Source organism: Entelurus aequoreus, linkage group LG25, assembly GCF_033978785.1.
Source record: "Entelurus aequoreus isolate RoL-2023_Sb linkage group LG25, RoL_Eaeq_v1.1, whole genome shotgun sequence".
In the NCBI taxonomy this organism is placed as follows: domain Eukaryota; kingdom Metazoa; phylum Chordata; class Actinopteri; order Syngnathiformes; family Syngnathidae; genus Entelurus; species Entelurus aequoreus.
In genome coordinates, this window is record NC_084755.1 from 6,959,348 (window position 1) to 6,986,592 (window position 27,245).

Consider the following 27,245-nt stretch of genomic DNA (forward strand, 5'->3'; position numbering starts at 1 on the left):
CATGACTACTTTATTGGATTGGTTGACTGAGGTGTTGGTGTTGGTGCCCTTCATGACTACTTTATTGGATTGGTTGACTGAGGTGTTGGTGTTGGTGCCCTTCATGACTACTTTATTGGATTGGTTGACTGAGGTGTTGGTGTTGGTGCCCTTCATGACTACTTTATTGGATTGGTTGACGTTGGTGTTGGTGTTGGTGCCCTTCATGACTACTTTATTGGATTGGTTGACTGAGGTGTTGGTGTTGGTGCCCTTCATGACTACTTTATTGGATTGGTTGACTGAGGTGTTGGTGTTGGTGCCCTTCATGACTACTTTATTGGATTGGTTGACTGAGGTGTTGGTGTTGGTGGCCTTCATGACTACTTTATTGGATTGGTTGACTGAGGTGTTGGTGTTGGTGCCCTTCATGACTACTTTATTGGATTGGTTGACGTTGGTGTTGGTGTTGGTGCCCTTCATGACTACTTTATTGGATTGGTTGACTGAGGTGTTGGTGTTGGTGGCCTTCATGACTACTTTATTGGATTGGTTGACGTTGGTGTTGGTGTTGGTGCCCTTCATGACTACTTTATTGGATTGGTTGACTGAGGTGTTGGTGTTGGTGCCCTTCATGACTACTTTATTGGATTGGTTGACTGAGGTGTTGGTGTTGGTGGCCTTCATGACTACTTTATTGGATTGGTTGACTGAGGTGTTGGTGTTGGTGGCCTTCATGACTACTTTATTTGGAGCCGGTGCTTTCTGCACACATTTTCTTGCCGCATATGAAGCTGAGAACGGGGCTGAAAATGTAAAACCCAGGTGTTAATTTGCAGTTGGGGGTGCAGGGGTCAGGGGTCGGGAGAAGAAGAATTTACCAAAGACTCGTTTGCTGACTGGACTGCAGACTAGAACACACGAGAAGGAATGTTAAAAACTGCAAAATGTGGCCTTTCATGTCATACCACCACTTGGCTGCTGGACTTGCTGCATGAAGGTAAGGCTTCTGCTCCATACTTTTGGATCCTGTTTTCTGCTGTTGGATACAAAAAATGTACAATCTTGTAGTTTGAAAGATGTTTTTGTAACGGCTGACAGATGCATTTCCTGCATGTCCTCCTGGGGACCTTGGTGCTGACATCGGGTGTGCAAGCAGGCAAATGTCCAGCAGTGTGCAGCTGCGACAAAACCAAGCTCTCGGCCACCTGCCTTGGGAAGAACCTGACCCAGGTTCCTCCAGGTCTTGAGGAGGTGAGCCTTAAAGATGATGATTCTTTCTGTCATGATCACTGATGGTTAGTACTTCTCATCAACCACCAGAGTATATGCAAGACAACTTGAAATATCTTTGACACACAAAGGTGTTTATTGAAAAGGTAGATCAGAAGAATGTTATTACACAAAGCCACTCAGCGACTGACTCCCTCTGAACTGCATACTGGATATGAATGTAAGATTGTTGTAGGAGGATGGCAGAGAAGAATGAGGTAGTAAACAGGTGTGGTGAAGGATGTCTTTAAAGCAACCGCACCTCTTCCACGATTCACCATGACACAAACACTAAACAGTCAATGGACAGGAGCAAGGACGGCTGCTACAATCACTGGGGAGTCTGCAGGGGCACCGGCAGGGACTGTCACAGGTCCCGGGGGCCCGCCGGCAGGGACTGTCACAGGTCCCGGGGGCCCACCGGCAGGGACTGTCACAGGTCCCGGGGGCCCGCTGAGAAGATGCAAAACCTTAGCATGGGGCCCAGGCAGAGCGGGCAGACGACCCCAGCGTAGGGCTACTGCCGTGGTAACCGGCTGACTAGGGTCCAAGTGGGCCACTTTAAGCCGGTCCACCGTGATTCGCTCTGCAGGACTGCTTGTATCACACATGATATCACACACAAGTAGACACGCTGCAGGGCTGCTTGTATGGCACATGATATCACACACAAGTAGACACTCTGCAGGACCGCTTGTATGGCACATGATATCACACACAAGTAGACACGCTGCAGGACTGCTTGTATCACACATGATATCACACACAAGTAGACACGCTGCAGGGCTGCTTGTATGGCACATGATATCACACACAAGTAGACACTCTGCAGGGCTGCCTGTATGGCACATGATATCACACACAAGTAGACACGCTGCAGGGCTGCTTGTATGGCACATGATATCACACACAAGTAGACACTCTGCAGGACCGCTTGTATGGCACATGATATCACACACAAGTAGACACTCTGCAGGACCGCTTGTATGGCACATGATATCACACACAAGTAGACACTCTGCAGGACCGCTTGTATGGCACATGATATCACACACAAGTAGACACTCTGCAGGACCGCTTGTATGGCACATGATATCACACACAAGTAGACACGCTGCAGGAGCGCTTGTATCGCACATGATATCAAACACAAGTAGACACCTGCAGGACCGCTTGTATGGCACATGATATCACACACAAGTAGACACGCTGCAGGAGCGCTTGTATGGCACATGATATCACACACAAGTAGACACACTGCAGGAGCGCTTGTATCGCACATGATATCACACACAAGTAGACACACTGCAGGAGCGCTTGTATCGCACATGATATCAAACACAAGTAGACACCTGCAGGAGCGCTTGTATGGCACATGATATCACACACAAGTAGACACACTGCAGGAGCGCTTGTATCGCACATGATATCAAACACAAGTAGACACCTGCAGGAGCGCTTGTATGGCACATGATATCACTCACAAGTAGACACCTGCAGGAGCACTTGTATGGCACATGATATCACACACAAGTAGACACGCTGCAGGAGCGCTTGTATGGCACATGATATCACACACAAGTAGACACGCTGCAGGAGCGCTTGTATGGCACATGATATCACACACAAGTAGACACGCTGCAGGGCTGCTTGTATGGCACATGATATCACACACAAGTAGACACTGCAGGGCTGCTTGTATGGCACATGATATCACACACAAGTAGACACGCTGCAGGGATGCTTGTATGGCACATGATATCACACACAAGTAGACACTCTGCAGGGCCGCTTGTATGGCACATGATATCACACACAAGTAGACACGCTGCAGGGCTGCTTGTATGGCACATGATATCACACACAAGTAGACACTCTGCAGGACCGCTTGTATGGCACATGATATCAAACACAAGTAGACACCTGCAGGAGCGCTTGTATGGCACATGATATCACACACAAGTAGACACCTGCAGGAGCGCTTGTATGGCACATGATATCACACACAAGTAGACACCTGCAGGAGCGCTTGTATGGCACATGATATCACACACAAGTAGACACGCTGCAGGAGCGCTTGTATGGCACATCCTACATACAAGCCGATACATGTTATTTGCTGATACGGGATGGGATGATGCTGATGTCTGCCCACAGAGCACGGTCATGCTGGACCTGAGCAACAACAATGTGCAGGTGCTGGTGAGAGGAGCCTTGGTGGGCACACCCCACCTGACGCACCTGACCCTGCAGCGGTGCAACATATTGCAGGTGAAGGAGGGGGCCTTCCGCACGCTGGGCCGCCTGCTCTCCCTCAACCTGGCCCACAACAACATCCAGGTCCTTTACCAGGTGGGCCAAGCACACGGAGACCGAGGTGATGGTTCACGCCTGATCGGCCCTGACTTTTGCAGGAGTCCTTGGACGGCCTGTCCTCCTTGAAGGAGCTTCACCTGGACCACAACCGCCTGGAGGAGATCCAGCCTGGGGCCTTCATGCAGCTGGGCTCTGTCAACATGCTGGATCTCTCCCACAACCAGCTGGTCTACATCCCCAACATGCTCTTCCAGGTACTCCACTTTCTGCCCTCGGACAATAACCAGCCAATGCAGTGTTTCCCCCAGGAAATGTGCTAGTTAAGGTGGTGTCTCTCCAGGGGGAGGGGGGTGGGATGGGTAACTCGGCCTGTCACCATCACGTCTCCACCTCATCGCTGAATGGCGATATACGAGTCCTAGTTACCTGATATACTAAGTATGTCATTATAATGACTTACTAAGTCACAATAATGACAAAATAATGACTTACTAAGGGAAATTAATGACTTATAAATGATAAATAAATAAATGACTTACTGTAAGTAAGCGTTTGCAATAAGCGTTTGAAAAAAAGAGTTAAAAGTGGGGCCACACGCTGACATATGCTCAACTCATCATGCTTCATTTATTACAGCATTTGGGAAGCCTGTAGTTGATTTTTATGATGTAAATGTTATATTTGTATCAACATGTGATAGCAGAGACCCTGCCATTCAAAACTCGGCTGCTACATTACTAATTATTAATGTAACTATAGCTGGAAAAATAGTACAATAGCAATAGGAGAGACTATTCATCCCTGAACACCACGGAGTTCATGTAGGCTTTATGATGCACTTACAATTATTATATCAACTATCAGAGACAGAAACTCTTCTTTTAACATAATGTCCTTTTTTGCTGCTTCAACACAGCTCAATCAACACAGAAAAAGGTCAAGTGAAATAACTTAGTTGTTAACTGTAGGTCAATAATGCTTGTCTTTCTCTCAGATAGACGGAGCTTTGCTGTCCGTTTCATGTGGGGCGCACGCACACACACACACACCGCACAGTGAGCTAACGTTACGCTAAAAGCTAATTAGCCTTCACCTCAAGGACTGCGAGCGAGCTGAGCTGCCGCTTATGTTTCTAGAACGTCAACTGGCTCATAGTGATGTTACTAGTAGTTGTCACCCCACCGCAGGAGCACTGACTCCATGCGCTCTGAATATGCACTGCTGATTGGCTGTTAACCTGCTCAGTGGCCTAGTGGTTAGAGTGTCCGCCCTGAGATGGGTAGGTTGTGAGTTCAAACCCCGGCCGAGTCATACCAAAGACTATAAAAATGGGAGCCATTACCTCCCTGCTTGGCACTCAGCATTAAGGCTTGAAATTGAGGGTTAAATCACCAAAAATGATTCCCGGGCGCGGCACCGCTGCTGCCCACTGCTCCCCTCACCTCCCAGAGGGTGAACAAGGGTGATGGGTCAAATGCAGAGGACAAATTTCACCACACCTAGTGTGTGTGTGACTATCATTGGTACTTGAACTTAACTTTACATGTGCTCTGAATACGCACTGCTGATTGGCTGTTACCGCTCTGCGTGTAGCCAATCAGATGGTTGTGTGGGCGGGACAATGCTGGGTGCTGCAGAGGCAGAACTAAGCGGAGCAGCTTGTTAAGACATTAGTTTAGGCGGTGGGGCCGCCTTAACAACAAAGCGCTGCGGGAAACCCTGCAATGAACTGAAATCTTGTCATTAAAATTAGTGGAGTCCCAATTTTCACTTCAGATGCAAAACTGATATTAGGTACCGATACTGATCTGACGCGATATCAGAATCAACTTTTTTGGCCAAGTATGTTCACCGCGCATGGAATTTGACTCGGTGTTCTCTTTGTTCCATGTAAGAAATGTGACAACTACGAGAGAGTGCAGCGCCATCTTGTGTAGAAAAAGATGAATGAGCACAGAAGTGAAGCGAGCAGCAGCCAGACAAACTAATGATACACTAAATGCTCCCTCGTGTGTGAATCTGTGATGAGGTGGCCACTTGTCCAGGGTGTACCCCTCCTTCCGCCCGAATGCAGTTGAGATAGGCTCCAGCACCCCCCACCACCCCGAGAGGGACAAGCGGTAGAAAATGGATGGATGGATGGACACATCACACCATGCGCTGACACTTATTATAACTTTAGGTTGAATTGTTTTTGGTGACACCTACTGGCCACAATAATTCATTAGATCAATCTAAAGTTGAATGATGCGGACACCTTTGTTCCTGGATACTTTCTAATACTGCCTTGGAGACTTTGTGTGTGTGTGTAAGTAATATGCAACTATAATTATTTGATACTTGTTTTTATTAACTAATATTATTATTATATTTTCTGGCGACACCTAGTGGCCACAATAATTCATTAAATTAATCTCATGATGTAGTAAGTTGAATGATGTGGACACGTTTGTTCCTGCATACTTTCTAATACTCTCTTGGAGACTTTGTATGTGTATATTTTATTTTATTACATATTTGTTTTATTTTTCTTCTTTAATTTCTTCACTTCTTAAGTTTTCTGACTGGAAGTTTTTCCTTTTTTTCCACTCATATTTGCTTTTTTTTAAAACTGTTTTTTCTTCTTGTTTTATTATTAATTATAAATTAGATTTTAAGGCAGCACGGTGGCAGAGGGGTTAGTGCGTCTGCCTCACAATACGAAGGTCCTGAGTAGTCGTGAGTTCAAACCCAGCCTCGGGATCTTTCTGTGTGGAGTTTGCATGTTCTCACCGTGACTGCCTGGGTTCTACTCCGGCTTCCTCCCACCCCCAAAGACATGCACCTGGGGATAGGCCCCTCCCACCTCCAAAGACATGCACCTGGGGATAGGCCCCTCCCACCCCCAAAGACATGCACCTGGGGATAGGCCCCTCCCACCTCCAAAGACATACACCTGGGGATAGGCCCCTCCCACCTCCAAAGACATGCACCTGGGGATAGGCCCCTCCCACCTCCAAAGACATGCACCTGGGGATAGGCCCCTCCCACCTCCAAAGACATACACCTGGGGATAGGCCCCTCCCACCTCCAAAGACATGCACCTGGGGATAGGTTGATTGGCAACACTAAATGGTCCCTAGTGTGTGAATGTGAATGTTGTCTATCTGTGTTGGCCCTGTGATGAGGTGGCGACTTGTCCAGGGTGTACCCCGCCTTCCGCCCGATTGTAGCTGAGATAGGCTCCAGCACCCCCCGCGACCCCGAAGGGAATAAGCGGTAAAAAATGGATGGATGGATGGAATTTGATTTTATTACTTAGGTATTTTATGTTTCTTCTTTAATATCTTAATTTTTCATCCTCTTGTAATTGTTTTCGTTTTTTCACTCATACTTAATTTTTTCATCACCTTTTTATTCTTGTTTTTAAATATTAATGAAATATTTAATTTTATCACATATTTATAAAAAAAATTATTTTTTCATTTTTTTTCTTCATTTTCTTTCTTGTGTAATTTTTTTATTTTCCTTTTTCAATGATATTTGCTTTTTCTAACAAATTTTAGTTTTCTTTTTGATTAATTCATATTTAATTTTTTCTACATATTAATTTTACTTTTCTTCTTTAATTTCTTCATTTCCTTCCTACTGTGATTTTTTTCTTTCTTTACTCATAATTTCAACATTCAAATGAAATATTGAATTTTTATTACATTTTTTTTTTTTTTTACATTTCTTAAATTTTCATCTTACTATATTGTTTTTTGTTTTTTTTCACTCATATTTAATTTTGTCAACACCTTTTAATACTTCATTTTTATTATGTATATATTTTAATACATATTTATTTTGTATTTATTTTTCTCTACTGGCCCTGCGATGAGGCGGCGACTTGTCCAGGGTGTACCCCGCCTTCCGCCCGATTGTAGCTGAGATAGGCTCCAGCGCCCCCCGCGACCCCGAAGGGAATAAGCGGTAGAAAATGGATGGATGGATGGATTTATTTTGTATTTATTTTTCTCTAATGTCTTTATTTTTCTTCCTCTGTAGGTTTTTTCCACTCGTTTGCTTTTTACAACACATTTGTATTCTTTCTTTTATTATTGATTGAATATTTAATTTAATTACATCTTAATTTTTATTTTTCTTCTGTCATTTTTTTCTTTCTTGACTTTTTGATCCTTGTTTTGACTGCATAAGATATCAATCTGTTGCTAAGAAGTCTCGCTGTTTTTCTTCCAAATGGTGACAAGTAAAAAGGTTGAGAGACCAGATGCAAGCGGTGAAATATTTGGGTGTCAAATATAAAGTGTTATTATCAGATATTGTACAAGACCTCAGACATGTAGAGGTGTAAGGTGATGTAGATGAATGGAAGATAAAGAGTAGCAAGATGGTGGTCATATAAGGTGATGTAGATGAATGGAAGATAAAGAGTAGCAAGACACTTGTGATTTAGGGCTATATAAATAAACATTGATTGATTGATTGAAGATGGTGGTCATATAAGGTGATGTTGATGAATGGAAGATAAACAGTAGCAAGATGGTGGTCATATAAGGTGATGTTGATGAATGGAAGATAAAGAGTAGCAAGATGGTGGTCATATAAGGTGATGTAGATGAATGGAAGATAAAGAGCAGCAAGATGGTGGTCATATAAGGTGATGTAGATGAATGGAAGATAAAGAGCAGCAAGATGGTGGTCATATAAGGTGATGTAGATGAATGGAAGATAAAGAGTAGCAAGATGGTGGTCATATAAGGTGATGTAGATGAATGGAAGATAAAGAGTAGCAAGATGGTGGTCATATAAGGTGATGTAGATGAATGGAAGATAAAGAGTAGCAAGATGGTGGTCATATAAGGTGATGTAGATGAATGGAAGATAAAGAGTAGCAAGATGGTGGTCATATAAGGTGATGTAGATGAATGGAAGATAAAGAGTAGCAAGATGGTGGTCATATAAGGTGATGTAGATGAATGGAAGATAAAGAGTAGCAAGATGGTGGTCATATAAGGTGATGTAGATGAATGGAAGATAAAGAGTAGCAAGACACTTGTGATTTAGGGCTATATAAATAAACATTGATTGATTGATTGAAGATGGTGGTCATATAAGGTGATGTAGATGAATGGAAGATAAAGAGTAGCAAGTTGGTGGTCATATAAGGTGATGTAGATGAATGGAAGATAAAGAGTAGCAAGATGGTGGTCATATAAGGTGATGTAGATGAATGGAAGATAAAGAGTAGCAAGATGGTGGTCATATAAGGTGATGTAGATGAATGGAAGATAAAGAGTAGCAAGATGGTGGTCATATAAGGTGATGTAGATGAATGGAAGATAAAGAGTAGCAAGATGGTGGTCATATAAGGTGATGTAGATGAATGGAAGATAAAGAGTAGCAAGACACTTGTGATTTAGGGCTATATAAATAAACATTGATTGATTGATTGAAGATGGTGGTCATATAAGGTGATGTACATGAATGGAAGATAAAGAGTAGCAAGATGGTGGTCATATAAGGTGATGTAGATGAATGGAAGATAAAGAGCAGCAAGATGGTGGTCATATAAGGTGATGTAGATGAATGGAAGATAAAGAGTAGCAAGATGGTGGTCATATAAGGTGATGTAGATGAATGGAAGATAAAGAGTAGCAAGATGGTGGTCATATAAGGTGATGTAGATGAATGGAAGATAAAGAGTAGCAAGATGGTGGTCATATAAGGTGATGTAGATGAATGGAAGATAAAGAGTAGCAAGATGGTGGTCATATAAGGTGATGTAGATGAATGGAAGATAAAGAGTAGAAAGATGGTGGTCATATAAGGTGATGTAGATGAATGGAAGATAAAGAGTAGCAAGATGGTGGTCATATAAGGTGATGTAGATGAATGGAAGATAAAGAGCAGCAAGATGGTGGTCATATAAGGTGATGTAGATGAATGGAAGATAAAGAGCAGCAAGATGGTGGTCATATAAGGTGATGTAGATGAATGGAAGATAAAGAGTAGCAAGATGGTGGTCATATAAGGTGATGTAGATGAATGGAAGATAAAGAGTAGCAAGATGGTGGTCATATAAGGTGATGTAGATGAATGGAAGATAAAGAGTAGAAAGATGGTGGTCATATAAGGTGATGTAGATGAATGGAAGATAAAGAGTAGCAAGATGGTGGTCATATAAGGTGATGTAGATGAATGGAAGATAAAGAGCAGCAAGATGGTGGTCATATAAGGTGATGTAGATGAATGGAAGATAAAGAGTAGCAAGATGGTGGTCATATAAGGTGATGTAGATGAATGGAAGATAAAGAGTAGCAAGATGGTGGTCATATAAGGTGATGTAGATGAATGGAAGATAAAGAGCAGCAAGATGGTGGTCATATAAGGTGATGTAGATGAATGGAAGATAAAGAGCAGCAAGATGGTGGTCATATAAGGTGATGTAGATGAATGGAAGATAAAGAGCAGCAAGATGGTGGTCATATAAGGTGAGAAGTAGTATAAGAGTAGTCATGTGAAAGTTTGAGTGATGCTGCAAATAAAAGATGAATGAAAACATCTCCATGTTTGATAAAGTGTGTTGCTCTGCTCCTTCAGGGCCTGCACAAGCTGAAGTGGCTCAGCCTGAGTCGTAACTCCATCAACAACTTGGCCCCTGAGGCCTTTGCCAGCCTGTCGGCCCTCAGGCGCCTCAGTCTGGACCACAACCAGCTGCAGTTCTTCCCCACGCAGGCCATGAGCAGGTAGGAACTTCATTTTCATCACAACATATTATTGGAACTCATTCATTTCACTTTCATATATATATATATACATATATATATATATATATATATATACATATATATATATATATATATATATGTATATATGTATATATATATATATAGTTTTTAAAACATGAGTAGACAGCATGTGGCTGACATAAAGAGAAGATTTCAACAAATGTGTTTTGGAGTCTGCAGATTCATTTTTCCTACACACGACTATAAAATCAAAGTTCTTGCAAGGTGCATCTTCCTGTGCATGGACCTCACATTCCTCCCCACAACTTGACATGGTTTTGGCACCTTCCAGAGCCCGTGAGGTGACCCGTCTGGACATGAGCCACAACCCCATGGTCTACCTGGGTGAAGAGTCCGTCTCCATGGCCAAGCTCACACACCTGTACCTGGACCACATGTCCCTGCAGGACCTCTCAGAGCAGGCCTTGTCCCAGGCCCCCATGCTCTCCCACTTGGACCTGAGCCACAACCAGCTGCGCTACCTGGACCCTCTCTCGGGCCCCAACAACCTGGCCAGCCTCAACCTGACAGGTACGCTGTGACGTGTGGAGCCCAGCAGGTGTCTTCATCTTCTCCACGCTCCCTCCAGCCAACCCCGTCTACTGCAGCTGCTACATGCGGCCCCTGAGGACCTGGGCCAGCCAGGCCGCCGTCCGGCTGCTGGGGGCCTGTGTCGGACCGCCTCACCTGTCCGACGAGCCGCTGGCAGCCGTGGCTGCCGCCGACATGCGTTGCCGCAGCAACGGGGACCAGCTGAAGGAGGAGTTTGAGGAGGAGGAGGGGATGGTGGGCGGTGGCACACCGACACCTGTGGCAAAGACCAAGGGCCACGTCAGATGTCCCCTGAACTGCCACTGTCATGTGAGTCCCAGTATCAGACCACCCATCTGAAATCTGTCCTGCAGTGTTTACTTGTGTGTGTGATATCATGTGCGATACGAGCAGTCCTGCAGTGTGTCTACTTGTGTTTGATATCATGTGCGATACGAGCAGTCCTGCAGTGTGTCTACTTGTGTGTGATATCATGTGCGATACGAGCAGTCCTGCAGTGTGTCTACTTGTGTGTGATATCATGTGCGATACGAACAGTCCTGCAGTGTGTCTACTTGTGTTTGATGTCATGTGCGATACAAGCAGTCCTGCAGTGTGTCTACTTGTGTGTGATATCATGTGCAATACGAGCAGTCCTGCAGTGTGTCTACTTGTGTGTGATATCATGTGCCATACAAGCGGCCCTGCAGGTGTTTACTTGTGTGTGATATCATGTGCCATACAAGCGGTCCTGCAGCGTGTTTACTTGTGTGTGATATCATGTGCCATACAAGCGGTCCTGCAGAGTGTCTACTTGTGTGTGATATCATGTGCCATACAAGCAGTCCTGCAGGTGTTTACTTGTGTGTGATATCATGTGCCATACAAGCGGTCCTGCAGCGTGTCTACTTGTGTGTGATATCATGTGCCATACAAGCGGCCCTGCAGGTGTTTACTTGTGTGTGATATCATGTGCCATACAAGCGGCCCTGCAGGTGTTTACTTGTGTGTGATATCATGTGCCATACAAGCAGTCCTGCAGGTGTTTACTTGTGTGTGATATCATGTGCCATACAAGCAGTCCTGCAGGTGTTTACTTGTGTTTGATATCATGTGCCATACAAGCGCTCCTGCAGGTGTTTACTTGTGTGTGATATCATGTGCCATACAAGCAGTCCTGCAGGTGTTTACTTGTGTGTGATATCATGTGCCATACAAGCAGTCCTGCAGGTGTTTACTTGTGTGTGATATCATGTGCCATACAAGCGGTCCTGCAGCGTGTCTACTTGTGTGTGATATCATGTGCCATACAAGCGGTCCTGCAGCGTGTCTACTTGTGTGTGATATCATGTGCCATACAAGCGGCCCTGCAGGTGTTTACTTGTGTGTGATATCATGTGCCATACAAGCGCTCCTGCAGGTGTCTACTTGTGTGTGATATCATGTGCCATACAAGCGGCCCTGCAGGTGTTTACTTGTGTGTGATATCATGTGCGATACAAGCAGTCCTGCAGGTGTTTACTTGTGTGTGATATCATGTGCCATACAAGCGGCCCTGCAGGTGTTTACTTGTGTGTGATATCATGTGCGATACAAGCAGTCCTGCAGGTGTTTACTTGTGTGTGATATCATGTGCGATACAAGCAGTCCTGCAGCGTGTCTACTTGTGTGTGATATCATGTGCGATACAAGCAGTCCTGCAGCGTGTCTACTTGTGTGTGATATCATGTGCGATACAAGCAGTCCTGCAGCGTGTCTACTTGTGTGTGATCATCATCGGCAGTCACTCGTAGTGGAGTATGACTGTCCTCAGAATGGATGGGTTCCCATTCGGGAGGTGTGATATCATGTACGATACAAGCAGGCCTACAGAGTGTTTACTTGTGAGGGATATGATGTGCGATACAGCATGTTTACTTGTGAGTAATATGTGTGATACAGCGTGTTGACTTGTGAGTGATATGATGTGCGATACAGCATGTTTACTTGTGAGTAATATCATGTGTGATACAGCGTGTTGACTTGTGAGTGATATGATGTGCGATACAGCATGTTTACTTGTGAGTAATATCATGTGTGATATAGCGTGTTGACTTGTGAGTGATATGATGTGCGATCCAGCGTGTTTACTTGTGAGTAATATCATGTGTGATATAGCGTGTTGACTTGTGAGTGATATGATGTGCGATACAGCGTGTTTACTTGTGAGTAATATCATGTGTGATATAGCGTGTTGACTTGTGAGTGATATGATGTGCGATCCAGCGTGTTTACTTGTGAGTAATATCATGTTTGATATAGCGTGTTGACTTGTGAGTGATATGATGTGCGATCCAGCGTGTTGACTTGTGAGTGATATGATGTGCGATACAGCATGTTTACTTGTGAGTAATATCATGTGTGATACAGCGTGTTGACTTGTGAGTGATATGATGTGCGATCCAGCGTGTTGACTTGTGAGTGATATGATGTGCGATCCAGCGTGTTGACTCGTGAGTGATATGATGTGCGATCCAGCGTGTTGACTTGTGAGTGATATGATGTGCGATCCAGCGTGTTGACTTGTGAGTGATATGATGTGCGATCCAGCGTGTTGACTTGTGAGTGATATGATGTGCGATCCAGCGTGTTGACTTGTGAGTGATATGATGTGCGATACAGCGTGTCGACTTGTGAGTGATATGATGTGTGTGTGCAGGTGGACTGGCATCACGCCACATGTGAGAACGGAGGTCACACCAGAGTCCCGCGAGGCTTTCCCGCCAAAACGCAGCTCCTGGACCTGCGCAGCAACCACTTCCACGTCCTGGCCGCCAACAGTTTCCCAGGCAGCAGCCAGGTGGTGTCTCTGCACTTGGACTCCTGCAGGATCCAGGAGGTGGAAGGAGGTTCCTTGAGAGGGATGAAGAAGCTCCTCTACTTGTATCTCTCTGACAACCAACTCACCTCCCTGCCTCCTGACGCCCTGGCAGGTGCGCCCCAGCTCAGCTACCTGCACCTGGAGGGCAACCACCTGGCACACTTCCCTGGAGCAGGTCAGTCCGCCCTCTGGTGGTCTGCAGAGGTACTGTTGGCTTTATGTTGAGCTAGGCTGCAGCCACCCCGAAAAGGGACAAGCGGTGGAAAATGGATGGCTGGATGTTGCAAATTGATGATATTCATGTAGGCTTCAAGATAGCCAGCGATTAGCGTCATAGTTGTCAGCTAGTGATTGGCGCTAACGATTAGCATTGTGGTTGTCAACTGCTGATTGGCACGCTATTTTCCAGCTGTTGATTGGCATGCTAGTTTACTATTAGCAATTAGTTGCCATGTAGCAATTAGCGCTCTAGTTGTCCGGCACATTATTTGCCAGCGACTGGCGTGTTAGTTGTAGGTAGCGATACGCGCACTGCTCAGCAAGCTGTAGTTCTCAGTTTGCAATTAACGCGCTAGTTGTCAGCTAACAATTAGCATCGTAGTTCTCAGCTAGCAATTAAAGCCCTAGTTGTCAGCTAGTGATTGGCATGCTAGCATTTGGCCTATTATTTGCCAGCTAGCGATTAGCTAGACGACAGGCTGTCTTCTAACGTGACTGGGCCGGCACGCTGTTTATATGCAGGAAAAGTGGACGTGACGACACGCTGTCTTCTAACGTGACTGGGCCGGCACGCTGTTTATATGCAGGAAAAGTGGACGTGACGACACGCTGTCTTCTAACGTGACTGGGCCGGCACGCTGTTTATATGCAGGAAAAGTGGACGTGACGACACGCTGTCTTCTAACGTGACTGGGCCGGCACGCTGTTTATATGCAGGAAAAGTGGACGTGACGACAGGCTGTCTTCTAACGTGACTGGGCCGGCACGCTGTTTATATGCAGGAAAAGTGGACGTGACGACACGCTGTCTTCTAACGTGACTGGGCCGGCACGCTGTTTATATGCAGGAAAAGTGGACGTGACGACACGCTGTCTTCTAACGTGACTGGGCCGGCACGCTGTTTATATGCAGGAAAAGTGGACGTGACGACAGGCTGTCTTCTAACGTGACTGGGCCGGCACGCTGTTTATATGCAGGAAAAGTGGACGTGACGACAGGCTGTCTTCTAACGTGACTGGGCCGGCACGCTGTTTATATGCAGGAAAAGTGGACGTGACGACACGCTGTCTTCTAACGTGACTGGGCCGGCACGCTGTTTATATGCAGGAAAAGTGGACGTGACGACACGCTGTCTTCTAACGTGACTGGGCCGGCACGCTGTTTATATGCAGGAAAAGTGGACGTGACGACAGGCTGTCTTCTAACGTGACTGGGCCGGCACGCTGTTTATATGCAGGAAAAGTGGACGTGACGACAGGCTGTCTTCTAACGTGACTGGGCCGGCACGCTGTTTATATGCAGGAAAAGTGGACGTGACGACACGCTGTCTTCTAACGTGACTGGGCCGGCACGCTGTTTATGTGCAGGAAAAGTGGACGTGACGACACGCTGTCTTCTAACGTGACTGGGCCGGCACGCTGTTTATATGCAGGAAAAGTGGACGTGACGACACGCTGTCTTCTAACGTGACTGGGCCGGCACGCTGTTTATATGCAGGAAAAGTGGATGTGACGACACGCTGTCTTCTAACGTGACTGGGCCGGCACGCTGTTTATATGCAGGAAAAGTGGACGTGACGACACGCTGTCTTCTAACGTGACTGGGCCGGCACGCTGTTTATATGCAGGAAAAGTGGACGTGACGACAGGCTGTCTTCTAACGTGACTGGGCCGGCACGCTGTTTATATGCAGGAAAAGTGGACGTGACGACAGGCTGTCTTCTAACGTGACTGGGCCGGCACGCTGTTTATATGCAGGAAAAGTGGACGTGACGACACGCTGTCTTCTAACGTGACTGGGCCGGCACGCTGTTTATATGCAGGAAAAGTGGACGTGACGACAGGCTGTCTTCTAACGTGACTGGGCCGGCACGCTGTTTATATGCAGGAAAAGTGGACGTGACGACACGCTGTCTTCTAACGTGACTGGGCCGGCACGCTGTTTATATGCAGGAAAAGTGGACGTGACGACAGGCTGTCTTCTAACGTGACTGGGCCGGCACGCTGTTTATATGCAGGAAAAGTGGACGTGACGACACGCTGTCTTCTAACGTGACTGGGCCGGCACGCTGTTTATATGCAAGAAAAGTGGACGTGACGACACGCTGTCTTCTAACGTGACTGGGCCGGCACGCTGTTTATATGCAGGAAAAGTGGACGTGACGACACGCTGTCTTCTAACGTGACTGGGCCGGCACGCTGTTTATATGCAGGAAAAGTGGACGTGACGACAGGCTGTCTTCTAACGTGACTGGGCCGGCACGCTGTTTATATGCAGGAAAAGTGGACGTGACGACACGCTGTCTTCTAACGTGACTGGGCCGGCACGCTGTTTATATGCAGGAAAAGTGGACGTGACGACAGGCTGTCTTCTAACGTGACTGGGCCGGCACGCTGTTTATATGCAGGAAAAGTGGACGTGACGACACGCTGTCTTCTAACGTGACTGGGCCGGCACGCTGTTTATATGCAGGAAAAGTGGACGTGACGACAGGCTGTCTTCTAACGTGACTGGGCCGGCACGCTGTTTATATGCAGGAAAAGTGGACGTGACGACACGCTGTCTTCTAACGTGACTGGGCCGGCACGCTGTTTATATGCAGGAAAAGTGGACGTGACGACACGCTGTCTTCTAACGTGACTGGGCCGGCACGCTGTTTATATGCAGGAAAAGTGGACGTGACGACACGCTGTCTTCTAACGTGACTGGGCCGGCACGCTGTTTATATGCAGGAAAAGTGGACGTGACGACACGCTGTCTTCTAACGTGACTGGGCCGGCACGCTGTTTATATGCAGGAAAAGTGGACGTGACGACACGCTGTCTTCTAACGTGACTGGGCCGGCACGCTGTTTATATGCAGGAAAAGTGGACGTGACGACAGGCTGTCTTCTAACGTGACTGGGCCGGCACGCTGTTTATATGCAGGAAAAGTGGACGTGACGACAGGCTGTCTTCTAACGTGACTGGGCCGGCACGCTGTTTATATGCAGGAAAAGTGGACGTGACGACACGCTGTCTTCTAACGTGACTGGGCCGGCACGCTGTTTATATGCAGGAAAAGTGGACGTGACGACAGGCTGTCCTCTCTCAGGTCCGGCTGGAAATGGGGAGAAATTCGGGAGAATGGTTGTCCCGGGAGATTTTCGGGAGAGGCACTGAAATTCGGGAGTCTCTTGGAAAATTCGGGAGGGTTGGCAAGTATGCTAGCAACTGGCGTGTTAGTTGCCAGGTAGCAATTAGCGCAATAGTTATAACGCCCTAATTGTCAGCTAGCGATTAGTGTGCTTGGGATTGGCACATTATTTGCCAGCTCGCGATTGGAGCATTCTTATAAAGTAGGGATTAGTGCACTAGTTGCCAGCTAGTGGTTAATACGCTAGTTGTAAGCTCGCGTTTGGGGCGCTAGTGATTAGCGTATTATCTGGCAGCTAGCAATCAGCGTGCTGGTTGTCAGCTGGCAATTAATCCGGTAGTAGTCATCAAGCAATTAGCACTGTAGTTGCCAGCTAGAGATTAGCACTCTAGTTGTCAGCTAGCCATTAAAGCCGTAGTTGTCAGACAGCGATTAGCACTCTAGTTGGCAGCTAGCCATTGTCAGCCACTGATTGGCACGTTATTTGCTAGCTACCGATTGGTGCATTAGTTGCCAGCTATGGTTTAGCACACTAATTGATAGTTTTCAATTAGGACTATAGTTTTTAGCTAGCAATTAGCATGCTAGTTGACAGCTAGCGATTAACCCACCAGATGCCCGCTAGTGATTAGCGCACTAATTGATGTGCGATACAATTAGCGATTAGTGCTATAGTTTCTAGCTAGCAATGAACATGCTAGTTGTCAGCTTGCGATTAACCCATCAGTTGCCAGCTAGCGATCAGAGCACTAATTGCCAGTTAGCAATTAGTGGCACATGCAATGGCATATACGAAACCCCCCTCAATAACCCATTACTGGAGCAACATCATCATCGTAATCGATGGACAGCCAAAGAGAAGAAGAGTTGTCAGTTTGCGATTAACCCACCAGTTGACAGCTAGCGATTAAAGCACTAATTGACAGTTAGCGATTAGCACTATAGTTTCTAGCTAGCGATTAACATGCTAGTTTTCAGGTAGTGATTAACCCACCAGTTGACAGCTAGCGATTAGCGCATCAATTGACAGTTGGTGGTTAGGGCTATAGTTTCTAGCTAGCAATTAACATGTCGGCTAGCGATTAACCCACCAGTTGACAGCTAGTGATTAGCGCAGTAGTTGCCATTTAGCAATTAGCATGTTAGTTGCCAGCTGGCGATTAGCGGCTGGATACAGGTATTACGGAGTTTCCTCTTTATGTATATTTGCAAAGCCCAATAAGAGGGTCTTTTAGGAGCAGTTTCAGGTACAATACCACCAGTTCTATAAGTTGGGGGCCCTATCAGTCTAGGCCCCTGGTCTGGTAAAGGTTGACTTTGTTTCTCCTCCAGCGATGAGACTCCTCCCAGGCCTGTTCGCATTACACCTGGAGAGAAACGCTATCTCCAAGCTGGAGCCGTCTGGTCTGCTGTCCTCGGTCTCGCCCGGACTGCGAGAACTCTACCTGAGCAACAACACCATACGCTCGGTGGCAAGAGGCGCTCTGGACTCCGCCTTCCTTGGGAAACTTCACCTGGCTGCCAACAAACTCACCAAGGTTCCAAGCGCCGCCCTGTCCAGGACCCCCGGTCTGGAGGAGCTGAACCTGTCCCACAACCGCATTCTGTCCGTAGGAGCCAACGCCTTCAAGCCGCTCTCCCAAAGTCTGAAATGGCTCCACATGGACCGGACCAACACTGAGAAGGTATGCGGTTCAGAACCGGGGAGCGGGTACACTATTTACCAAACTGTGGTCACTCCTTCCAGATGTCCAGGGACGCCCTGGCAGGACTTGGTCCAGGACTGAAGACTCTCACCCTGAGAGGGAACCGGCTGAAGGAACTTCCCCACTTGCACTGGCTCACCGGCTTGGAGGTGCTGGACTTGCAAGGCAACCCCCTGCTGTGCGACTGCACCTTGCTGCCCCTGCGCAGGTGGGTGCACCTTCTGGTTCCCCTCGTGCTAAAGTGCTAACTGACACAGGTGGGTGCACCTTCTGGTTCCCCTCGTGCTAAAGTGCTAACTGACACAGGTGGGTGCACCTTCTGGTTCCCCTCGTGCTAAAGTGCTAACTGACACAGGTGGGTGCACCTTCTGGTTCCCCTCGTGCTAAAGTGCTAACTGACACAGGTGGGTGCACCTTCTGGTTCCCCTCGTGCTAAAGTGCTAACTGACACAGGTGGGTGCACCTTCTGGTTCCCCTCGTGCTAAAGTGCTAACTGACACAGGTGGGTGCACCTTATGGTTCCCCTCGTGCTAAAGTGCTAACTGACACAGGTGGGTGCACCTTCTGGTTCCCCTCGTGCTAAAGTGCTAACTGACACAGGTGGGTGCACCTTCTGGTTCCCCTCGTGCTAAAGTGCTAACTGACACTCACGCTTCAACACCCTGCCAGGTCAGCATCTTGGCTAAAGACAATCACATGACCCACAGCTTGTCGCTGATTGGAGGATACAGTCGTTGGCGGAAAGGGCTTTTTTTATTTCCAGCCTTTCGCAGGCCAATTTAAAATGGTGTGGTGGGCCAAATGTTAGAAAGACAGGTCACATTAAAATGAAGTGGAGGTCCAAAATAAAATGAAATGGCAGACCACATAAAATGGAGTGGCGGGCCAAATTTTAAAGAGACAGGTCACCTTAAAATGAAATGGAGGTCCAAAATAAAATGATGTGGTGGGCCACATTAAAATGACATAGCGAACCACATTAAATGATGTGGCAGACCACATCAGGAATATGTGGCGTGCCACGTTCAATTAATGGTACAGGCCACTTTAAAATGACATAGCGAACCACATTAAATGATGTGGCGGACCACATCAGGAATATGTGGCGTGCCACGTTCAATTAATGGTACAGGCCACATTAAAATGACATAGCGAACCACATTAAATGATGTGGCGGACCACATCAGGAATATGTGGCGTGCCACGTTCAATTAATGGTGCAGGCCACATTAAAATGACATAGCGAACCACAGTAAATGATGTGGCAGACCACATCAGGAATATGTGGCGTGCCACGTTCAATTAATGGTGCAGGCCACATTAAAATGACATAGCGAACCACAGTAAATGATGTGGCAGACCACATCAGGAATATGTGGCGTGCCACATTCAATTAATGGTGCAGGCCACATTAAAATGACATAGCGAACCACAGTAAATGATGTGGCAGACCACATCAGGAATATGTGGCGTGCCACATTCAATTAATGGTGCAGGCCACATTAAAATGACATAGCGAACCACAGTAAATGATGTGGCAGACCACATCAGGAATATGTGGCGTGCCACATTCAATTAATGGTGCAGGCCACATTAAAATGCAGTAAAGGTCCAAAATATAATGATGTGGCAGGCCACGTTACAGCTATGTCATGTACTACATTAAAATTATGGGACAGGCCACCTTAAAATGAAGTGTAGGTCCACAATAAAATGATGTGGCGGACCACATTAGAATTATGTGGCGGACCACATTAGAATTATGTGGCGGACCACATTAGAATTATGTGGCGGACCACATTCAAATGACGTGTACGTCCACAATAAAATGATGTGGCGAACCACATTAAAATTATGTAGCGTACTACATTTAAATTATGGGACAGGCCACAATAAATGAAGTGTAGGTCCACAATAAAATGATGTGGCGGGCCACTTTAGAACTATGTAGCGTGCCACGTTAAAACCATAGGACAGGCTGCTTTAAAATGAAGTGTAGGGCCACAATAAAATGATGTGGCGGGCCACTTTAGAACTATGTAGCGTGCCACGTTAAAACCATAGGACAGGCTGCTTTAAAATGAAGTGTAGGGCCACCATAAAATGATGTGGCGGGCCACTTTAGAACTATGTAGCGTGCCACGTTAAAACCATAGGACAGGCTGCTTTAAAATGAAGTGTAGGGCCACAATAAAATGATGTGGCGGGCCACTTTAGAACTATGTAGCGTGCCACGTTAAAACCATAGGACAGGCTGCTTTAAAATGAAGTGTAGGGCCACAATAAAATGATGTGGCGGGCCACTTTAGAACTATGTAGCGTGCCACGTTAAAACCATAGGACAGGCTGCTTTAAAATGAAGTGTAGGGCCACAATAAAATGATGTGGCGGGCCACTTTAGAACTATGTAGCGTGCCACGTTAAAACCATAGGACAGGCTGCTTTAAAATGAAGTGTAAGGCCACAATAAAATGATGTGGCGGGCCACAAGAAATTGAGCAATGTTTGAAGATGTGCTAATGAAGCCAATATTTCCTGACAGTTTCTTTGCACAGGTGGATGGACAACGTGAGCATGGAGGTGGGCGCCACCTGTGGCCACCCTGCACACCTGAAAGGTCAGAAGGTCAGGGATGTGGAGCTGTTTAAGTCTTGTAGTCCAGCAAGCGGCTCTGCTTCGGACACTAAAAGTCTTGTGGTCCCCGCTCAAGTAAAGCTCAAACAAGCCCAAGTGAACCTGGTGAAGACTAAACCTGGAAAGAACCTGGTGAAGACTAAACCTGGGAAGAACCTGGTGAAGACTAAACCTGGGAAGAACCTGGTGAAGACTAAACCTGGGAAGAACCTGGTGAAGACTAAACCTGGGAAGAACCTGGTGAAGGTTAAACCTGGGAAGAACCTGGTGATGACTAAACCTGGGAAGAACCTGGTGATGACTAAACCTGGGAAGAACCTGGTGATGACTAAACCTGGGAAGAACCTGGTGAAGGTTAAACCTGGGAAGAACCTGGTGAAGGTTAAACCTGGGAAGAACCTGGTGATGACTAAACCTGGGAAGAACCTGGTGATGACTAAACCTGGGAAGAACCTGGTGAAGGTTAAACCTGGGAAGAACCTGGTGATGACTAAACCTGGGAAGAACCTGGTGAAGGTTAAACCTGGGAAGAACCTGGTGAAGGTTAAACCTGGGAAGAACCTGGTGAAGGTTAAACCTGGGAAGAACCTGGTGAAGGTTAAACCTGGGAAGAACCTGGTGATGCAGTCGTAGGCAACGAAGAAGAAGATTGAGAGGAAACCTGGAGGAGTAACCGTGTCAAAAAAGAAAAAACTGATGAAAAATTAAAATATTGATTTGTTAGCGTTTTCTTTGATGTGCTGAGCATGTTACAGACTGACAACATTTGCTGTGCAAGAGTCTTCTATGTGTGTATATTGTGTGGTGTATCAATGAAATAGTCAATAAAAACAATGTATATTGTGTGGTGTATCAATGAAATAGTCAATAAAAACAATGTATATTGTGTGGTGTATCAATGAAATAGTCAATAAAAACAATGTATATTGTGTGGTGTATCAATGAAATAGTCAATAAAAACAATGTATATTGTGTGGTGTATCAATGAAATAGTCAATAAAAACAATGTATATTGTGTGGTGTATCAATGAAATAGTCAACAACAATGTATATTGTGTGGTGTAGCAATGAAATAGTCAATAAAAACAATGTATATTGTGTGGTGTATGAATGAAATAGTCAATAAAAACAATGTATATTGTGTGGTGTATGAATGAAATAGTCAATAAAAACAATGTATATTGTGTGGTGTATCAATGAAATAGTCAATAAAAACAATGTATATTGTGTGGTGTAGTCAATAAAAACAATGTATATTGTGTGGTGTATGAATGAAATGGTCCAATGCTGTCCATATCCCCCCCCCCTCCACACCCCTGATTGTAAATAATGTAAATAATTCAATGTGATTATCTTGTGTGATGACTGTATTATGATGATAGTATATATGATAGTATATATCTGTATCATGAATGGACCCTGACTTAAACAAGTTGAAAAACTTATTCGGGTGTTACCATTTAGTGGTCAATTATACGGAATATGTACTTGACTGTGCAACCTACTAATAAAAGTCTCAATCAATCAAAAAAGCCAATAAAGACACAATGACTTTACATGCTCGTATTTAGGATTAACAAACACAGTCTGGCATTCATGGGTTCCATGGTGTAATGGTTAGCACTCTGGACTCTGAATCCAGCGATCCGAGTTCAAATCTCGGTGGAACCTGAACATTTTTCCTAAAATTCACTTTTACTTTAGTAAACGACATTTCATTCATCGATCGTGTTCGGTTTACAACCATATCTTCATACATCGATCGTGTTCGGTTTACAACCATATCTTATTTGACAAAGTATTAACTATAAATTATTCACGCTCCACTTACAGCTAGTTTGCCAAAAAACACCGCACACCCTCCTTTCAAAATAAAAGCTTTCACTTTACGGCTGAAGTCGCTTTACATTAAAAACAATTCCCAACAAGCGTCATCACTTTATGAAAACAAACGTGTATGAGTGCGTGCCACTTGCGATTAGTTGCGTCGCTGAAACGTCATTGAAAGGGCACCGGAAGTTGTATCTTCTTGGCGGAAGTCCTACTTAGTGTGGCCAACTTGTCGATAGAAGATGGCAGCAGCGATGGACGTCGACGCACCGAGCTGCTCCAGCAGCGGAGCGAGCAAGAAGCGATTTGAAGTGAAAAAGGTGTTCTTTTCCGGCTTCTTGCTCATCATTATCGCCCTTGTGGTCCCCGAGGAAACGCAGTTCGAGCGCTAGTTAGCATGCTAAATGGCTAACGCTACATCACGGCGGCTTAAATTAGCTTTAGCTTTAAATTAGCTTGATTCTAATAGCGTGACTTTGCGCTTCTTGTTCATGTTATTTGTATTCAATAACACGTCATGTATATGTTATCGGTGTATATTACTGTATATTGTGATAACCCATTGAATAACAGAACATTTTGTGGCGCAATTGAGGAAATAGGTTAGCTTAGCATGTTAGCTAACATTACCTATGACAGCAGATTGCTAAACTCAAAACAATCTATAACTCCCCTATAACTATTATCTATAACTATAAGTCGCAGATATATACGTTGAGAAATGAGTTATTTACACTAAAATATTTAGTAAGTGTTTATTTACATACCTAAATTGTTTCCAAACGGTGTCTGTAACACGGCATTAAAACGGCTGATCAAACAAAACAGAAGTCATGGTCATGGACACATTAGCTGCGCAAGCTAGCTCTCCAATCAGCTAAACAGACTCAATAACTCCACGCTGACATTTTGGTGAATTTACTGAGGAATTTGTGAAAGTGAAACAATACAAAAAGAATGCCATTGTAAGTTAATAATACTAACAGACACTTGTAAACCTGTTAGCATATTAGCTAATGCTAACCAAGCTAGCTTGATGACGTTACGATAGCATGTACAAAATATGCATGAAAACACTCCTACAGACATCACAAATGGGACACTTAAGTGAGTAAGAATAGTTTTAGTTATATTGTAAAACGTACAAACGTTGCTTGGACTGATGAATGAAGAATCCATACGAGTAGATACGCTATGGATGGCTAGAAGACTCAACGGTTTAAAGCTTTAACTAGCAGGAAACACTGTAGGCATTCACCAGGCAGCACCTGCAGTGAGTGAACTCATCCAAAAGATGGCGCCAGAGCAGAAACAATAACACACCATTCAAGTGTCTTTGCATGTGTTTAACGTAAACAATTCAAAAAAAATCCATTAATTAGCTGCAGGGGTGAAAGTGTAGGAAATAAACGTAGCGGCCTACAGTCTGATATTTAGGGTAAGTTTTATTTTAGGGTGAGCTGTGCTTACTAACTTGTAGTTTGTTTTCCCCACTAGTGGAACGCTGTGGCACTGTGGGCCTGGGACATTGTTGTGGATAATTGTGCTATTTGTCGAAACCACATCATGGATCTTTGTAAGTGGACTCTTCTTACACCTCCTGACTGATTACTCTTACATGACAAGGAGTAGGATTTAATCAGCTCTGCTTCTTCCTACTCCTTTTCGGGCATTTTAGTAACTGTATACATGTTTGTTGTTGTTATGTTTTGTTTCTGTTACTTTAAAATGTCCAAATAAATACTTAGAATGGGAATGTTCTCTGATGGAAACAGACAAGGTCTTGTTGAATAAAATACTTGATGAAGTTGTCGTCATGCCCTCAGGTATAGAATGTCAGGCCAACCAAGCTTCTGCCACATCTGAGGAGTGCACCGTCGCCTGGGGGGTCTGCAACGTGAGTGACACCATCACTTCTCATTGTACTACCATTATTACAAATCTTGTTTCTTTCATTCAATTATATATACACGTACCATAGTTTTTGGACTATAAGGCGCACTTAAAATCCTTTAATTTTCTCAAAACTTGACAGCGCACCTTATAACCCAGTGTGCCTACTGTACGGAATAATTCTGGTTGTGCTTACCGACCTCGAAGCTGTTTTATTTGGTACATGATGTAATAAGTGTGACCAGTAGATGGCAGTCACACAAGGAGATACGTGTGGACTGCAAGATGACGCCATTAAACAACACCAAAACTTTTAATGTTCCATTGAGAATATAGAACATTACACACGGCACTCAAAAATCTGTCAAATTTTTTTAGTAGGACTTTGGTAAGCTATCAAGCCGCACCGTTTGATGGATTATCGGAGCATTACGGCTACCATAGTCAGACATACTGTGCTTCAACATATGGTATTATTATGGTGTGTGTAGAAGGACCGCAAAATGGCACCCATTAGCAGACATTATCTAGCGTTTTGTTTCACAGTATTAAACAAAAGCAACTTTTCTTACCTTCTGGTCCCTGCTGATGTGTATTTGGGATCTGCATAAGTCCTGAAAATTTGCGCAAGTCCCCCTTTGTAGTCCGTCAATAATGTTCTTCTTTTTCTCTATCTTGTTATGTGACATTCATTGCCATTTCTAATATAAAGTAGTGTCAAGTTCTTACTTATATCTGTCAGTAAACTCACCATGAAAGCACTAAAACATACCGGTGTAGTGACTACATTATTCACCCAAGGAACTTTAGTTATTAGAGAGTTCCGGTCGGACACTTTTTCACGGGACACATTTCCTGTGTTGTTGTTGCACTAGTGAGCCACGGATGAGAAGATGCTGCTCCGTTATTGATTGAATGTCATTAAAACAGTTAGCTCCATCTTTGGACACTTCTTCCACTCCCGTCCTTGCACGCTACAACAAAGATGACGGGGAGAAGACGCTGTCCAAGTGGAGGCACATAAATAAGAGCGCCCACAAAACGGCGCATTCTGAAGAGACTGTCAGAAAGCGACTTGAAGATGATGTGTAAAACATCAGCAATGCAACATTTTGAGCAAAGAAGCACCATCACATGTTATGTAGACCACAAGGAAGTCTTTTACATTTAGAAAATAATCATAATAATATGACTCCTTTAATGCGCCTTATAAAATCTGCTGCACCTTTTGTATGAAAATAGACGTCGCTCATTGGCAGTGCACTTTATAATGTGGTGCGCCCTATGGTCCAGAAAATAGGAGACACACACATGAAATGTGTATATCTGGGGGGACGATAAAGGTAATAGGAGTGTTGTTGTGGTCCACAGCACGCCTTCCACTTCCACTGTATTTCCCGCTGGCTGAAGACCAGACAGGTGTGTCCACTGGACAACCGAGAGTGGGAGTTCCAGAAGTAAGTTTCTTCTTTCTCCAATTCACACTTTCAACCTCCACATTCAAATGACAACCCCTTCATTTCCTCACAGGTATGGACATTAGCTGCTGTTTTTTCTTTACCTTTTACCCACAATGCAGTTCTACTTGCTCTTTTGTTCTTGCAAATAAACCACAAAATGAGAAATAAGATTCTTGCCATTGTTGGAGCTCCTAAGTTGGAACATGTCTGACTTGTCTCAGGCCATGAACAATTATTCAATATTACTTTTCACCAATTAACTGTTGTTTATTTGTCTTCAAAGTCACAATATTTATCAACATATCAGCTTTTTATGACTTTGTTGTTGTTTATTTTGACCATGCAGAGCAGGACAACAAGTTGTTTATTTTGACCATGTAGAGCAGGACAACAAGTTGTTTATTTTGACCATGTAGAGTAGGACAACAAGTTGTTGTTTATTTTGACCATGTAGAGTAGGACAACAAGTTGTTTATTTTGACCATGTAGAGTAGGACAACAAGTTGTTGTTTATTTTGACCATGTAGAGTAGGACAACAAGTTGTTTATTTTGACCATGTAGAGTAGGACAACAAGTTGTTGTTTATTTTGACCATGTAGAGTAGGACAACAAGTTGTTTATTTTGACCATGTAGAG

General features: G+C 44.9%; 2 protein-coding genes and 1 non-coding gene across 3 annotated transcripts; all 3 read left to right on the forward strand.

Moving 5' to 3' along the window:
• The first annotated feature begins 973 nt into the window (after positions 1-973).
• Positions 974-22,443, forward strand: LOC133642956 (chondroadherin-like protein). Its single transcript, XM_062037379.1, has 11 exons — positions 974-979; positions 1,081-1,233; positions 3,409-3,603; positions 3,666-3,821; positions 10,153-10,298; positions 10,633-10,871; positions 10,930-11,201; positions 13,570-13,906; positions 18,418-18,770; positions 18,833-18,999; positions 21,347-22,443. Exons 1-11 carry the CDS (start codon positions 974-976, stop codon positions 22,056-22,058), a joined length of 2,736 nt encoding a protein of 911 aa, XP_061893363.1. The 3' UTR covers positions 22,059-22,443.
• Positions 22,444-23,024: 581 nt separating this feature from the next.
• Positions 23,025-23,096, forward strand: trnaq-cug (transfer RNA glutamine (anticodon CUG)). The gene has a single exon. It is a non-coding gene; the product is annotated as a tRNA-Gln (tRNA).
• A 321-nt stretch (positions 23,097-23,417) lies between these two features.
• LOC133642717 (RING-box protein 1) lies at positions 23,418-26,795 on the forward strand. The gene is made up of 5 exons (XM_062037074.1): positions 23,418-23,575; positions 24,753-24,831; positions 25,082-25,152; positions 26,520-26,605; positions 26,679-26,795. Exons 1-5 carry the CDS (start codon positions 23,498-23,500, stop codon positions 26,689-26,691), a joined length of 327 nt encoding a protein of 108 aa, XP_061893058.1. The 5' UTR covers positions 23,418-23,497; the 3' UTR covers positions 26,692-26,795.
• Positions 26,796-27,245: the final 450 nt, after the last annotated feature.